Source organism: Entelurus aequoreus, linkage group LG24 (genome assembly GCF_033978785.1).
Source record: "Entelurus aequoreus isolate RoL-2023_Sb linkage group LG24, RoL_Eaeq_v1.1, whole genome shotgun sequence".
NCBI classification, from domain to species: Eukaryota; Metazoa; Chordata; class Actinopteri; order Syngnathiformes; family Syngnathidae; genus Entelurus; species Entelurus aequoreus.
Window position 1 is genome coordinate 11,751,599 of NC_084754.1, and position 16,394 is coordinate 11,767,992.

A 16,394-nucleotide genomic window follows, 5' to 3' on the forward strand; every position below is an offset into this window, starting at 1 on the left:
ATAGTGCTGTAGAAAGAAACCAGAGGTAGGTCTGAGCTACGCAGGAAGGTGACAATTATATCGTTTGCGCAATAAAGAGTTAACATATTGTTGCACGTTGTTCTTGCTTCGTGTTAACAAAAACAAGCAGTTTTGATTAGAGAGTTTGCCACTCAGAAATCATTTCGATTGGCGAAAAGGACACTGAAAAGGTGCAGGAAGGTTGCGGTAATTAGACGAAGTTGTGAGGCCGCGGGGGTGGGGGGGGTTGGCGTGGTTATTTACAGCTAGAATTCACCAACTCGAGTATTTCATATATGTATATATATATATATATATATATACAGTGGGGCAAAAAAGTATTTAGTCAGCCACCCATTGACAACCAATGGGTGGCTGACTAAATACTTTTTTGCCCCACTGTATATATATGTATGAAATACTTGACTTTCAGTGAATTCTAGCTATATATATATATATATTTATTTATTTTATTTACATATAAATAAAATAAATACTTGAAATTTCCATTAGATGGCAGTATTGTCCTGTTTAACTTCTCCGTTCATGATGAGTATATCATTTCGGCCACCGTGTTCAATGGAGAAGTCTGTTCTACAAAATGTACAGGCAACATACACCTTCCCCTTCGAACTGTCCTGGATGAACTGAAATTCTTGTTTCCATTCGTTTTGGAACTTGCAAGCGTATTTCTTCATCTTGCTCGTCGACGGCGTCGCCATGTCTGTAATTTCCTCGTTCTTCTGCTTCGTCTCCTTGTTGTGTGCGCAGTTGTGCACTCTACTCTCTAAAAGCCCTAGATGTTATGACGTCATTGGGCAGGCAAGCTGTTTATATTGTGGGAAAGCGGACGTGAGAACAGGCTGTCCCCACTCAGTCTCAGGTCCGCATTTAGCTGGAGGGGGCATGGCCTCCAGCTCCGGCTGAATACCGGGAGTTTGTCGGGAGAAAATCTCTGCCGGGAGGTTGTCGGGAGAGGCGCTGAATACTGGGATTCTCCCGCTAAAAACGGGAGGGTTGGCAAGTATGGTGTGTGGGTGTGTGTGTGGGTGTGTGTGTGTGTGTGTGTGTGTGTGTGTGTGTGTGTGTGTGTGTGTGTGTGTGTGTGTGTGTGTGTGTGTGTGTTTGTGCTTGGTATCTGTGTCTGTGCATGCGTATGTGATAATGGGGGATGTGTGTCATTGGGGTATTGTTTTTAACTTTGTAAAGCATTTTGCGCTGCATTTCTTTTATGTATGAAAAGCGCTTTATAAAGTTTGATTGATTGATAGATGAACTAGATTGTACACGTCAGCCTGATTTTTGGCCTATGTAAAGTATATTTGCTCATCAAACTCACCTGGCTGGGTTTGAGGAAGTTAAGGCTAACGTTGGGGTAACGTGTGGTAGGATCCACGCTGTACTGACTGAAGTTCTTGCTGACATTTTCTGGCGTCGTCTGGGGCAGTAGACGATAAATACTCTCCCTGAGCGAAAAGGAGATATTTCAAAACAACAAGTTAACTTAATTACTATAGTCCAATGCAGGAAATAGTTTAAGTAAGAACAAATATTTAAGAGCACACACAGCTACTGCAGAGTCAGGTTCCGTTAAGATCCTCTTATCCTATTAGCAATAACAAAGGTGTGACTGATGCTTAAAATAACAGAGGCACATTTCCTAGTAAACCACTTTAAGATTAGGGGAGTGTGTCTGAAGAGCAGTGATACATGTGTGTATTTGTGTGTGTGCACTGGCAGCTGCGTGTTCCAATTGCACAAGTGTTTGCATGCAAGCGCAATAACATGTCAGACCAAGTTTGGTGTGACTCCATCATTGTTTCCACATACTAACCTTTCAGCCAGAACCTCTAACGGCGTTTTTCCCTGAGCTAAGCTCTTCACCATCCATCCTGAGTCCATGGCTGCCAGGAAACCACGGGCAATGCCAGTACCCATGGGCCAAAAAGGCTGGAGACAACAGCACATAAAACAACCAAATATGGTCACAGAAAAGCCAAGAATGTAAAAACTAAACAAAATATGCAGTATACTGTGACGCAAGACAAAAAAACTGTCTTGAAAGAGCTCTCACCTCTAATAAGCTGTCTCCCACAAGCGCCACCAGTAGTTTGTGGTCATTGCGCTGACGAACCATGGCGGCGTTCTCCGATGCATACATGCAAGTAAAGTCAAACATGGCGACATCAGGCTGACCGTAGTGGTTAATGGCAAAATCGAGCGAGGGCAGCTGGTGGTTTGTTGAGAAATCTGCAGCTTCGCGGGCGTAAGACAAAAGAGCGACCTGGTCTACATTCGCTCGCGACAGCAGCAGCTCCGTGTCTGCATAGTCCTGCAGGACAAAAATGAAGGATCAGGTAAGAAGTTGAATACATAATTAGTTTTGAAAGTGGCTAAATACAATTATATTGTTCACTGCTCAAATCCACTGCAATGTCATCCTGTCAAGTGCCAGACATCTGTCAAACAATGTGTACAGAAAAGGGGTGAAATGATTTGTTGACAAAAATCGACAATAACATTTGTCGCCGCCAAATTCATTTGTCGATAATAGTCTGTGACGTCATTGCTTGTGTTTTTACGAACGAAAAAGAACATGTGCGAGTTGGCGCAACTGGTGACCAGCAGCAGGAAGAAAAAAACTGGCAACAACGTACAGTACAGGCCAAAAGTTTGGACACACCTTCTCATTCAATGCGTTTTCTTTATTTTCATGACAAACAAGGTGAAATAACTGAAAACATGTTTTATACTCTAGTTTCTTCAAAATAGCCACCCTTTGCTCTGATTACTGCTTTGCACACTCTTGGCATTCTCTCGATAAGCTTCAAGCACACCTGTGAAGTGAAAACCATTTCAAGTGACTACCTCTTTAAGCTCATCGAGAGAATGCCAAGAGTGTGCTAAGCAGTAATCAGAGCAAAGGGTGGCTATTTTGAAGAAACTAGAATTTAAAACATGTTTTCAGTTATTTCACCTTTTTTTGTTAAGTACATAACTCCACATGTGTTCATTCATAGTTTTGATGCCTTCAGTGACAATCTACAATGTAAATAGTCATGAAAATAAAGAAAATGTATTGAATAAGAAGGTGTGTCCAAACTTATAGCATGTACTGCAAGTGAAAACATGGAAAGTATGGATCCGAATATTTTACCCTAAACATGTCAAGGCTGACTTTGCTTTTCATGGCAATGTGATACAGAAGCATTTAAAGCAGAGGCATGACAGACATGTGGAAGATGCGTTTTTAGACTCTTTTTGGTAAGCAGTTAGCTACCTAACAACTAGGGGTGTGGGAAAAAAATTGATTCAAATTAAAATCGCCAATCTCACCTTGTACGATTCAGTATCGATTCTCATTTTTCAAAAATCTAATTTTTTTTTTTTTTTTTTTTTCTAATTTTTAAAAAAACGATTTTTTTAAATTAATCTATCCAATAAAACAATACACAGCAATACCATAACAATGCAATCCAATTCCAAAACCAAACCCGACTCAGCAACACTCAGAACAGCAATAAACAGAGCAATTGAGAAGAGACACAAACACGACACAAAACAATCCAAAGGTAGTGAAACAAAAATTTATATTATCAACAACAGTATCAATATTAGTAACAATTTCAACATAGCAGTGATTAAAAATCCCTCATTGACATTATCATTAGACATTTATAAAAACAATTACAAAATAAAAAAATAAAAATGAACAATAGTGTCACAGTGGCTTACACTTGCATCACACTCATAAGCTTGACAACACACTGTGTCCAATATTTTCACAAAGATAAAATAAGTCATATTTTTGGTTCATTTAATAGTTAAAACAAATTTACATGATTGCAATCAGTTGATAAAACATTGTCCTTTACAATTATAAAAGCTTTTTACAAAAATCTACTACTCTGCTTGCATGTCAGCAGACTGGGGTAGATCCTGCTGAAATCCTATGTATTGAATGAATAGAGACTTGTTTTGAATCGGAAAAATATAGTTTTTGAATCCAGAATCGCGTTGAATCAAAAAAATCTATTTATAATCGAATCGTGACCCCAAGAATCGATATTGACACCCAAAGATTCACAGCACTCCTAACAACAGAAACAGAGTTGTGTAAAAAATTAACTAACTATAATTTTTGCCAAAGTAATGTGTCTATATACCTTTGTGGATTTTTCTAAACACATTATCATTGATAAAAGCCCTTTTCTTTAAGAGGAAGCTAGCTAGCTTTGTTGTAATTGCTGCTTTCTGACTGTCCAAAATTAGAAATTGCTACTTTGTTTTTAACGGGCCTGTTTTTAAAGCCTGTCTGTGCTTTAAAATGGCCAAAAGTTTGATAAGAGTTGTTATTTTCTAACAGCCTAATGAGCAGCACAGTTATGGTATGAATAAATATTTCTGAATGAAAAAGGCATCTTTTTTGTTAGTTAACACGTGCCTAAAAATATACTCAAGCTGAATGTAAAAAGCAGATTACTAAATTGGGGCCACTGACTAGGTGTACGTGTCATGCCTGAACACGTCAGACTTGTTATATTGATTTCCTGTGTTTATAGTTTTATTGGTCTCAATGCTCCTTCCTCCCTGTTTTTTCCATTTCCTTTGCACTTCCTCTACCTCTTCACAGTCAGCATGGAGTACTGATTATTATTACCAAATCTGTGTTATATGTGTTTTATGTTGCACGATTGCACCAAGAAAAATTCCTAATTTGTGAACCCGTTCTCAAACAATGGCAATAAAAACTATTCTGATTCTGATTCTGTTTCTGATTCTGATTCTGATTAACACACATGCCCTGTTTGGTGATTAGGACACGGTGCTTGTTCGTTGTATGTTGTTCCATGTTTGTTGCTGTTTTTTACCCATCACCTCTTCTTAGCTGTGCTAGCTAAATTCTTTGTTTTTGTTACCCGGGCCCTGTCTGCTACTTCAGCAATCCATTTGTGTTTTCTGCCTAGGTACTTATCAAAGTGACCGTTTACTTTCAAACACCTCCTGCCTTTTCTGCATTTTTGAATCACGTTGGCGCCAACTACCATACAAAGACGTAACAATACGCTTCATAATCCAATAAGTCGACAAATCGTGAAGATAGTCGATGACAAGTCGACTATCAAAAGTCATTAGATGCAGCCCTAGTACAGAATAGTAAAAAAAGGGCAACTCGTAATGATTACCGTATTTTCCAGACCATAGGGCACACCGGATTATAAGGCGCACTGCCGATGAATGGTCTATGTTCAATCTTTTTTCATATATAAGGCGTACCGGATTATAGGGCGCATTAAAAGAATCATATTATACTTTTTTTTTTCTAAATTGAAAACACTTCCTTGTGGTCTACATAACATGTAATGGCGGTTCTTTGGTCAAAATGTTGCACGGATGATGTTTTACAGATCATCTTCAAGCCGCTTTCTGACAGTCGCTTCAGGATGAGCCATTTTGTAGGCGGTCTTATTTACGTGGCTCACCTTTGGCAGCGCCTTCTCCCCGTCATCTTTGTTGTAGCGGTGTAGCGTGCAAGGACGGGAGTTGAAGAAGTGTCAAAAGATGGCGCTAACTGTTTTAATGACATTCAGACTTTACTCAAATCAATAACGGAGCAGCATCTCCTCATCCGGAAACAAGAACAAGGCCGGAAATGTGTCCCGTGAAAAACGGTCCAACTGGAACTCTCTAATAACTAAAGTTCCTTGGGTGAATAATACAAACTCACTACACCGGTATGTTTTAGTGCTTTCATGGCGAGTTTACTGACAGATATAGGTAAGAACTTTACACTACTTCATATTAGAAATGGCAACTGCGGAGGATGAATGTCCCATAACAAGATGATAGAGAAAAAGAAGAAACTTATCGACTACGGTGTCACCACGGACTACAAAGGCGGACGCGCGCAATTTTTCAGGATTTATGCAGATCCCAAATACAGATCAGCATGTACCAGAAGGTAAGAAAAGTTGCTTTTGCATAGTATTGCGAAACAAAACGGCGGGTAATGTCTTACCTTATACACACACACACCATAATAATACTCGTATGTTTAATGCGCCGACAATCCATCAAGCGGTGCGGCTTCATAGCTTAACAAAGTCTTACTAAAACATTTTGATAGATTATTGAGCGCCGTGTGTAGTAATGTTCTATATTTTCAATGGAAAATATAAAATGTTGGTGTTGTTTACTTGAGTCATATTGCTATCATATTGCAGTCTACACGTATCTCTTATGTTTGACTGCCATCTACTGGTCACACTTATCGTTACACCATGTACCAAATAAAATTGCTTCGAGGTCGGTAAGCAAAACCAGAATTATTCCGTACATTCGTACTGTCAAGTTTTGAGGGGAAAAAAAATGATTTTAAGTGCTCCTTCTAGTCCGGAAAATACGGTACATATTAATACTGGGTGTAATGGTAACAGCATTATATGGTAAAGTAGGAAATTGATGGGATATTTGGATAGAACTATTAATCACAGCTCTTCCTTTTACATAATCAAACATTGCCATAAATCCCTGTGTGACCAAGGAAACTGAACATTTGCGTGTGAGGTGAACTGTCTTACTCACAAGACAGTTCCTCAAACATGCACATCAAATCACTGCATGTTTTAGGAGTGACATGTTTTCATAGGGGGCGGTGAGAGGCACATTCTTTGGGATTCAAGCTCTTAGGGTGTGTATTGCCAGGCTGGTGCTGGTAAAGGTAAAGAGCAGGGTAGTGGAGGTTGTCAACTGTGATAGATCTGTTGAATCAGGATTATGAACTCGCTTCTCTCCTGTTAATATTTTGTCCTCTTTGCTGCAGAAGAATAGTTTACCAACTTTAAGTTTAAAAAAAAGTTATGGTACCTAAACTTTAAGTGGCTATGCATTTATACAACATGTTTTGCAAACCCCTTTGGCATCAGTGCTTCTATATGCCGCGAACCATTTGAAGTAGGACTGCAAATTGTTATTTTAAAACAACTTTAAGCTGGTTTATGACCTTACACCAGTGCATAGCCATGGCACACCTTCAGCAATGTTTGTACAGGAAGGCAGATATGTGTAATGTAATTCTGCATTCTTGTGGAAGTGGGCTAGTGAGAGGAAATGGAACTTTGACGTATTGCAAGGGGCACAAAGAGTGAGCAAATGTGCTTAAGTTGGCAGTAGAGTCCTGGTGACAGTTGGCTTTGTTAGACCATTAGGATGGTAGCAGTGAAAACACAGAAGACTAAAACTCTGTAAAACAATGTCAGCCTGTACGTGCGTGCAGCTTTCGTTTCTCCTTGACTGTCTGAATATTCGGCAATTCCTCTAACAAACGTTCAGCTCTTTGATTACTCACATGCAGAATGACTCCTTTCTCTAGCAGGCTTTGTTTCTTGGCAGTCATCACAAAGTAGTGTGTGTCATCCTTATAGTAGACAATGTTTTCCAGGTCAATACCTAAAAAGACCAATGGAAAGACTGTTACATAGCAAATGAAGTGTTTCTCTATTGCAGCAGCAGTCTGCTATGCCGTATGCAGAGGACAAGGGAGGCAATTATGCGAAACAGAGCACCAGGACAATGTCACGTCAGCAAATTTAAACAGAGTTTTGGACTGACAATTTTGGAAGCACAGACACAAGAGATAACTGGAGGCGTAACTACAAAAAAAGGTTTGTAATCAATTATACAAGATTCTAAGGTGACCTGCTGCATAAACACACCTGTTGCTTCTCTGAGGTCTTGAAAGAACTTCTGATTAAATATGAAGGCGACGCCGCTGATCTCTTCAACTTTTGCCTCCGCTGACGTGTTCCTGTTAATGAAGTTTGCTGTGATGGCGATAGCAAGCTTTCCACGAAACTCCTTGCGTCGAAACCCTAATTAGAAGACAACGCAGAGAGGTTAAACAGAGCCTGAACAACCTAACACCATGTTTTCTGCAATATTCAGGTCATGCACAGTATGCTTTGATACACATTAAATACAAAGGAATTCACAAACTTAGTGCCAATAAAACATTTTGTTGAATGGGAAATCTCTTAAACCAGTGGTTGTCAAACTTATTTCACCAAGTACCACCTGAGAAAAAACTTGGCTCTCCAAGTAGCACCATAATGACAGTGACATAGTAAGCCTAAGTATTCGTTAAAAACAAGGCAGAGATTTTATTTAACAAATATAATAAATATTTTGGCCACTGTAACATTACACACAGTTTACACAGTAACAATGTGCTTAAATATAGGAAAATAAAACACTGTACTTTAATCAAGTGATTATTTGCCGTACCACTAGATGGAGCCCGCATACAACTAGTGGTACACATACCACAGTTTGAGAATCCCTGCCTTAAAATAATTATTATAACTATACAGTGGAACCCCGATTTCGGAACCCCTTATTGTACAAATCTTTTGATTTACGAACAGCAGACCTAATGAAAATATGCTTTGGTGTACAAACGTTGTCTTGGTGTAGGAACTAGGAACGTTGCAGAGCAGCCATTTAGTGTCTGGAAGCACATACATTCTGGGCGGGCTGATCAGTATCCGCGGTACTTACTGCTTATTCGTTCAGCAGAGAGCTTTGCTTTGCTTTTGTGTGTGTTTTTTAGCCTTTTTACAGCATTTTTCTACTTTCGCTAGCTCGATATACGTCCAAAGATAGTAACGGACAATACATTTGAGGTTTAAAACATTAACAAGTATCCAGAGCATTGTCAACACTGTTTGTAGATCCAGGTTTCACTCTATATTAGAACTACAGTATTGCTTGGATTCAAAATGACGTCATATCTGGCTCACTACCCGCTCATTGAATACACGTGGTGGTCAAGCCAGCGTCTGTTCTCAATGGGTACTGGGAAAATGCCTTGTGCTTGCGTTATTTTCGGCTGTACGAACCATTTAAATCGCGAAAAGAATAAACGTTTCTTCAGAATTCCTCGAGATGTCATCAAGAATGGCGGAAGAGATTTTATGCAAGATGACACTTAAAAGTACAACACACTTGAGTACAAGGGAGCAGAGCCGAAGAATGCACTGAGTTTGCAGTGACCACTCCGTTAAAGGTTTGTTCGATATACTTTTAACGTTTAGTGTTTCCCATAGTAATATCTTCATGAATCTCCATGAATTGATTTACGTGGACCCCGACTTAAACAAGTTGAAAAACGTATTCGGGTGTTACCATTTAGTGGTCAATTGTACGGAATATGTACTGAACTGTGCAATCTACTAATAAAAGTTTCAATCAATCAATCAATAATTGTATTTCTTAAAACACATTTTTGCTACGAGCGTTCCATAAAGCACCAACTCAGCAAGTCTAAATAAAATAAATCAAATGTGAGCCAAACCTAAAAGATTTAAGCTTTTAACAAAGGCAACGATCATAAATGAAGCTTTCAGCTCATACACTATGTTGACATTTATAGTTATATTTTGATAAAGATGGGGAACAACACGCATACTCATAAACCATGTGTGCAACAGCAAGGGCAGGCAACAAACATGGCAGTAGACACAAAGTTAAATCAGGAAATGCAACCTTATCTGAGCAAAAACGATGCATATTCATCCACGAGAGTCTTGATACCAATTTCCTTGACCTAGCCACACACAAAAAAGTTGTAGACCTCCATGCTTTTCCAGGTTTCTGTATGTTTGGGAACTCCACCGACGAATAATCTTTTATCACTCGACAAATCTTTTTTTTGATAAAGTATAGGGAGCTATTTCATTGCATACTTGGATGTTTTGCTCATATTTACTTTTTGCAGGAAAATATAGGCCCCTTGTGTACTGCGCTAGTGCGCGCGCTGTTTACTGTACAACAGCCACATTAGCTTTGTTGACCACCACTGGTTTTCACTTCTGGGAAGAAATCACTTGTCGGAATACAAGCAATATTGTGGCAGAAAAACAAAAGTTTCAAGCAGTATATGCAATACTAGAAACAAAGGAGATGACAACTCGCCTGGTAATGTGTTTCTCCTTCCGTCTGCTCCAATGATGACGTCAAACTCCAGCTCATTGACAGGGTGTGTCCTGGGGTGAACCTCGGCCCTCCAGCCTATCCCTGAGAACAGACACCGTATGTGTAATCACATTGATATGCAACATAAGAGGAAGCTGAAGACAATGTTCTTTAACCAAAACATAATATTCATTTTCCTTTTTGAAAACAGTTTGAACTCACTTTCACTTTCCTGATCTGCAGGAGGTTCAATTAAACCCTTGAATTCCACATTAACATGGATTTCAATTCCCACGAGGAGAGCGACTTTGAGCAACATTAGCTGAAGCTGACGAATACCTACAACACAAAGACAATTATACAATTGCTCCTCCACATAATGCACATCAATCAACAATGTATTTACTACTCACTGATATGATCAATGGCACCGGCGCAGAACTTCCCATAGAACTTCTTGGCCCCAAGGCCTCTGAGGTCCTGAATGGTGAATGGCCAAAGGTGCAACACGTTGTTCCTGGAGAAAGCATCCCTCTTCTCCAACAGCACCACTTTGGCCCCCAGGAAGGCAAGCTCGATGGCTGTTCTCAAGCCACATGGCCCAGCGCCAATGATCAGACACTAACAACAAAATCGGACACATTTTATATAAAACAACAGTCATACTTAACAGTTGGATTTCATTTGGGAACAAAGGGGTCGCTGTTTAAGTGTTAAGTGTCATGCATGTATTTTAGAAATGTTGGTTTCTTGTCAGTCCTAATAACCTTGACAGTCTCCAAATGTAATATTGGTTTAAGAATTGAGAGATTGATAGAGTGCCGGCAATCGACCTCTCCAGATGTGGCAAAACTAAAATAGTAACAGTCATCTTATGTGATGGCGAACATAAAAAAGGTCTAAGCAAAATCACAACTATCGCCTGTTAGTGTTTAAAATCTGCATGGCTTACCTTAGAGTTAGTACAGGCACGGCCCTTCTTGTACTCCTTTTGGCTGGCCCTCTTGTCTAACTTGGCCCAAAGAGCTTTGGCCTTCCAGTAGTTGAGTTTGGATTTGAGCTTGTGGTAAAAAACCCTCTGATCTGTGGGCTTGACTTCCAGATGCTCACACAGCTCATGGAAGGCCTTGAGCGTGCCCTTGCATGTGGTCGCCTGGACAAAGTTGTCAAACAAGACATGGGATTGGTTGACCCCTTCTCCTCCAGTTGCACCGACACCTCCATCACCCATGGTGCAGACTCACACCAGGTTGATAGGGCCCTCCACCTTCCCCCCCTACAGGGGTCCCTGAGTCTAACCCCAGCCCTGGATGACGCTGTCTGTTTCTCTCTTCGGTGGAGGGTTCTAACTCCCTGCCTCAGGCATTTTCATTCTGTAAGGGAAGAAAAATAAATAAACTCAATAAAGCTTCTATTGATGTGTATGGAACATTGAAAAAAATCAGAATCCCATGCTAGAGTTAGGCTTAAAAGCTGAGAAAGACTTCAGTAGCTAAATAATCTAAATATGATTAAATACAATGTAAACAGCAAAAACAAATCACATTACTGATTTTTTTTGGCAGAAGAAAAAAGCAAGCCTCAATTTTTTGTTCCATATCAAGTTACAAGGAAAAAACATGTCCATTATCTACAAACACTACAAAACATGATACAAAACTCTGGTCGTAATTCTCTGGTTTTCACACACATGCACACACTTAGGGCCATGAGCTTTCGTTTTAAAGAAATCACACATTATTTTTGTATTATTATTATTATAAGACACATCATTGTCTGGTTATGCTTTAAAGACACTTCTCTCAGCCTTTCATCATGGAACGGGGGACAGTTGACAGGGGACTTAGAAAACCATAATAATCCATTAAGTCAAGAAACACGGCACACTCGCAAAGACACATAATAAAGACAGGCCAAGTATTAGTACATTTGAATAATTAAAAAAACAAGCATATTGAGACCAAATATACTGTACATACGGATTTTTAAGTTTTGACTTCATTGCACACATAATAATTGAACCCTTAATGGATATATGTAAAGAGTCAATGAATGTTATGTAATACTTAAGATTGTAGAATCTGTTGTTATCTCCGTTACAGAACTGTTTGTTGACTTCAGCTGCATCAAGTCTTTATGACTTGTGTCTTCTATTTCCTTGTAGTTAAGATGATGCTATCTTAATTGTTTGTCCAGTAGTTCCTTGACGTCTTTGACAAGTATTTAGGCTTCTTCTTCTTCTTGTTTTATGGCAGGTAGGGCTGGGCGATATGGACAAAAAAGTATACCTCGGTATATTTTTACTTAAACTCGATATTCGATACATATCTCAATATATTTTCCATTGAAAATATTTATATAAAGATATTAATTTTTGAGGGAAATTCACTGAAATTGAAGTGAATGACAACTGTACTGTAAACAGTCAGTGGCACTTTTATTAACCCAGTTAGTCAAGATGGGTATTAGTAGCACAGAAAAGTGTTTAAGTAGCAAAGAATTACATAGCATGAATAAAATATACAAGTATTATTTATACGTAAAATAAATAACATAGCTGTGCAAATAATACAAAATGTATCAAACATATATAAAAAATACATTTGCAGGCAGGCACTTTTTAATTCCCAGTCGACGATGTAATGGACTGTCACACACATACGTTCAACACACATACGTACAACACACGTTCTGTGGTCCTACCAGACCACATGTCTGTGTTCAGCGCCAAGTAAGTGACTTGACTTAATTGTGCGACTATGATCTTGCTGTTTGTTTCAAAATGATTCAACTATAGTTTAGCCCCTCTCTGTGTGCAATTTTTACTTTCCACCCACAGTGTTCTCAGGACTGGACTGTGCACCTTACCTCCTTATGCACTATTTTTCTTTTCTTTCCTTCCTATGTTTTGCATGTTTATAGACTGTCGCACTGATACTGGAGTTGCTTTTAATCTCATTGTACCTGTGTATAGTGACAATAAAAGGCGTTCTATTCAATGTTGAAGTATAAAGAGTAGAAATAATGAACAAAAATGTCAGCTACTGTCTTGTTGTAAAACACCAATGAAAATTAAATGTAGCATTTAGACAAGCTATACTGTATCAAAAGTCATCACATGTCTGCCACAAATCATGTGTGTTCTTAATTGTGTATTCCACCTCTTCCTGTTTTGATTTGGGCTTACATGGTAAATAACTAAAATTAATGTGTTATCCAGACGCATACATTTGTCCAAATGTGGCCAAATAGACGCATTGTGGGTTTCTTGGACGTCGTCTACATCGCTAAAAGAAAAATCTAAAGAAGAGAATCCCTCTGCCATCTTCCACTAGTTTTTTTTAATATATATATATATATATATATATATATATATATATATATATATATATATATATATATATATATATATATATATATATATATATACATATATATTAGGGCTGCAACAACTAATCGATTAAATCGATTAAAATCGATTATTAAAATAGTTGCCGATTAATTTAGTCATCGATTCGTTGGATCTATGCTATGCACATGCGCAGATTTTTTTATTTTTTTATTTTTTACTAAACCTTTATTTATAAACTGCAACATTTACAAACAGCTGAGAAACAATAATCAAAATAAGTATGGTGCCAGTATGCTGTTTTTTTTCAATAAAATACCGGATTGGATAGAAATGTAGTTTGTCTCTTTTGTCCGATTATTAATCGAAGTAATAATCGACAGATTAATCGATTATCAAATGAATCGTTAGTTGCAGCCCTAATATATATATATATATATATATATATATCGCCCGCTTGAATATTCCCTCTTTTCTTCTACAACTCTCTCGTCGTCATTTGGGATGTCTGTTGTGATTTCCCTTCCTGGTTCCATGACCCGCCCTATGTTGCCTCTGATTGGCCTAATCTCAACCAATCGTGACTCATCATAGTAAACAACCAACCAATCATGGACGTTCTTATACGTGCAAACACGTCTTGGAAGGAGGTAGGGGAGGGGTTCAGTAGCCCATGGAGGGGGGCGAGGGAGAACAAGGAACACAACAAATAAGCAGCGTTTGGTAATTTTAACGTGAAATAAATTATATCGATATTTTCTTAATTCATCCATCCATCCATGTTCTACCGCTTGTCCCTTTTGGGGTCGCGGGGGGTGCTGGAGCCTATCTCAGCTGCATTCGGGCGGAAGGCAGGGTACACCCTGGACAAGTCGCCACTTAATTCATATCTCGTTTAAAAAATATATCGATATATCTTACAAACTCGATATATCGCCCAGCCCTAATTGGCAGGGCACTCAACGTTAAAGGTGCATAACCACCACCTACTGCATTGGAGTGTGAACCAAAGTTCCTTCCCTCACATACTTGCATATATTCCTTCCCATGTTAAATTCAATTCCATAACGTCTCTTCTAGAGGCTTCACTAAAATTTTCAGGTTAATTACCCCTTTGAGAGTAACCTCCTTCTGTCCATGTCTTCTAACTTCCTCTCTCAGGGCTGTGCAGTGCGAGCAATTCAGTCACATTTGCGACTATAAATAGGCTGTGCGAATATTGAAAAAAAAAAAAAAAAAAAAAACATTTAAAAAGAAGTATCGCACACGAATACAGATTTTAACCTTTAATTCGCATTTTGCTCCTTAAATGAATCCATCCAAATGTGATCACACTAAAGTAAATTTTCACCTATCTGTATAACATGTTTGAAATAAACTTGCACCATAAATGTTAATCAAATGGACAAGTGATTGACACGGAGGTGTCACTGATCACTCTGTGCGTGCTAAAACCTTTGTGTAGGCGTGTGTGTGTGTGTGTGTGTGTGTGTGTGTGTGTGTGTGTGTGTGTGTGTGTGTGTGTGTGTGTGTGTGTGTGTGTGTGTGTGTGTGTGTGTGTGTGTGTGTGTGTGTGTGCGTGTGTCCCTCCCTCCTTCTCCGCAGCGCAAAGCCCAGAGAGGAGGGTGGCAGTAATTGTAGGAGTGCTGTGTGTGAGCTCTGAGTCTTGCAACACACAAGAAAACAAGGTCTTAGTTGGAGGAACTGGTCAGTAAAAGACCATGTTTTTTTTCCACCACCTTAACGCTTGACACAAACTGCACTGGGCGCTAGTAACTACAAAAGGGTCGGAGGTAATATTGAAAAACAAACCAATGATAGAAGTGAGACACTTGCCATCTAAACAATAGCCCGTTGGTTGACAAGAACATACAGCCATCGAAGCACATTCAATCTATTTTTTAAGCAGAGGTAACACGAAACCAGTGGAAGTTTCAAAAGAGCTGCAGTCAGAGCCGACAAACTTCAGCTGCCAGCCTGCTAAGCTAACAAAACAGCTCGAGTTATGCCTGTGACTCGGACAGAGCATGGACTCACTGACATCACACGTTACTAGGCAACAGGCACCGCCTTTTAAGTTAAAGTTAAAGTACCACTGATAGTCACACACACACTAGGTGTGGAGAAATTACCCTCTGCATTTGACCCATCCCCTTGTTCCACCCCCTGGGAGGTGAGGGGAGCAGTGAGCAGCAGCGGTGGCCGCGCTCGGGAATAATTTTGGGGATTTAACCCCCAATTCCAACCCTTGATGCTGAGTGCCAAGCAGGGAGGTAATGGGTCCCATTTTTATAGTCTTTGGTATGACTCGGCCGAAAAGGCGCACGCACACACTGAAACTTAGCTTAACTGCATTAGCTTGTTTTTTTAAAGTTACGAATTAATTACTTTATTGAGTAATTTATTACATTTATTAAAGATTAATTCTGTTACTAATTCAATTACTTTTCTGGTAAAGTAACAAGTAACTATAATTAAGGACTTTAAAGGTAATTTTCAGAACACAGCCTGTCAAAGCATCATGAAGCAGTTGGCAGGTGGGTGTTCCTGGCTAAAATCTTAGTGTGTATGTCCTATAATAATAATGTTTACCTCTAAAAACACCATTGTTAAAGGTCAATCATTTCCATTTGCTGATGACCTTTAAACATGGCACTTTATTTCCCATTTTGTTCTTTTGTGTTTTTGTTAGCTGAAGAATTGATTATAGCTAGATGTTTTTTTAAAGAAAATAGATTATATTTGACATTTCTTATATTAATTTCAAAGTAGGGCTGGGCGATATATAGATATAGTCGATATATCGCGGGTTTGTCTCTGCGCGATATAGAAAATGACTATATCGTGATATTCGAGTTAGGACTGGGCGATATATCGCGGATTTGTCTCTGTGCGATATAGAAAATGACTATATCGTGATATTCGAGTATACATTCTCACGCAGTTGCTTTTAGCTGCTGGCATTACACTACAGGCTCTCCTCGCTCTTTCCTGTGTCTCCTTCTCACAGACAGTCAAACGCACCTTCTTACACTCGTCACATACTGTCACGACATACGTATACACCCTCGCG

General features: G+C 39.1%; 1 protein-coding gene across 1 annotated transcript in view; it reads right to left on the reverse strand.

Moving 5' to 3' along the window:
• Nucleotides 1-16,394, reverse strand: part of mical3a (microtubule associated monooxygenase, calponin and LIM domain containing 3a) — a 132,770-nt gene that overhangs the window by 70,243 nt on the left and 46,133 nt on the right. The window contains exons 2-10 of the mRNA XM_062035332.1: nt 10,925-11,345; nt 10,386-10,593; nt 10,195-10,311; nt 9,973-10,074; nt 7,716-7,871; nt 7,349-7,449; nt 2,075-2,332; nt 1,835-1,950; nt 1,340-1,466 (exon numbers count right to left, since the gene is read on the reverse strand). Coding sequence (XP_061891316.1) covers nt 1,340-1,466; nt 1,835-1,950; nt 2,075-2,332; nt 7,349-7,449; nt 7,716-7,871; nt 9,973-10,074; nt 10,195-10,311; nt 10,386-10,593; nt 10,925-11,203 — 1,464 coding nt within the window. The 5' untranslated portion in view covers nt 11,204-11,345. The remainder of the gene's footprint in view (nt 1-1,339; nt 1,467-1,834; nt 1,951-2,074; nt 2,333-7,348; nt 7,450-7,715; nt 7,872-9,972; nt 10,075-10,194; nt 10,312-10,385; nt 10,594-10,924; nt 11,346-16,394) is intronic.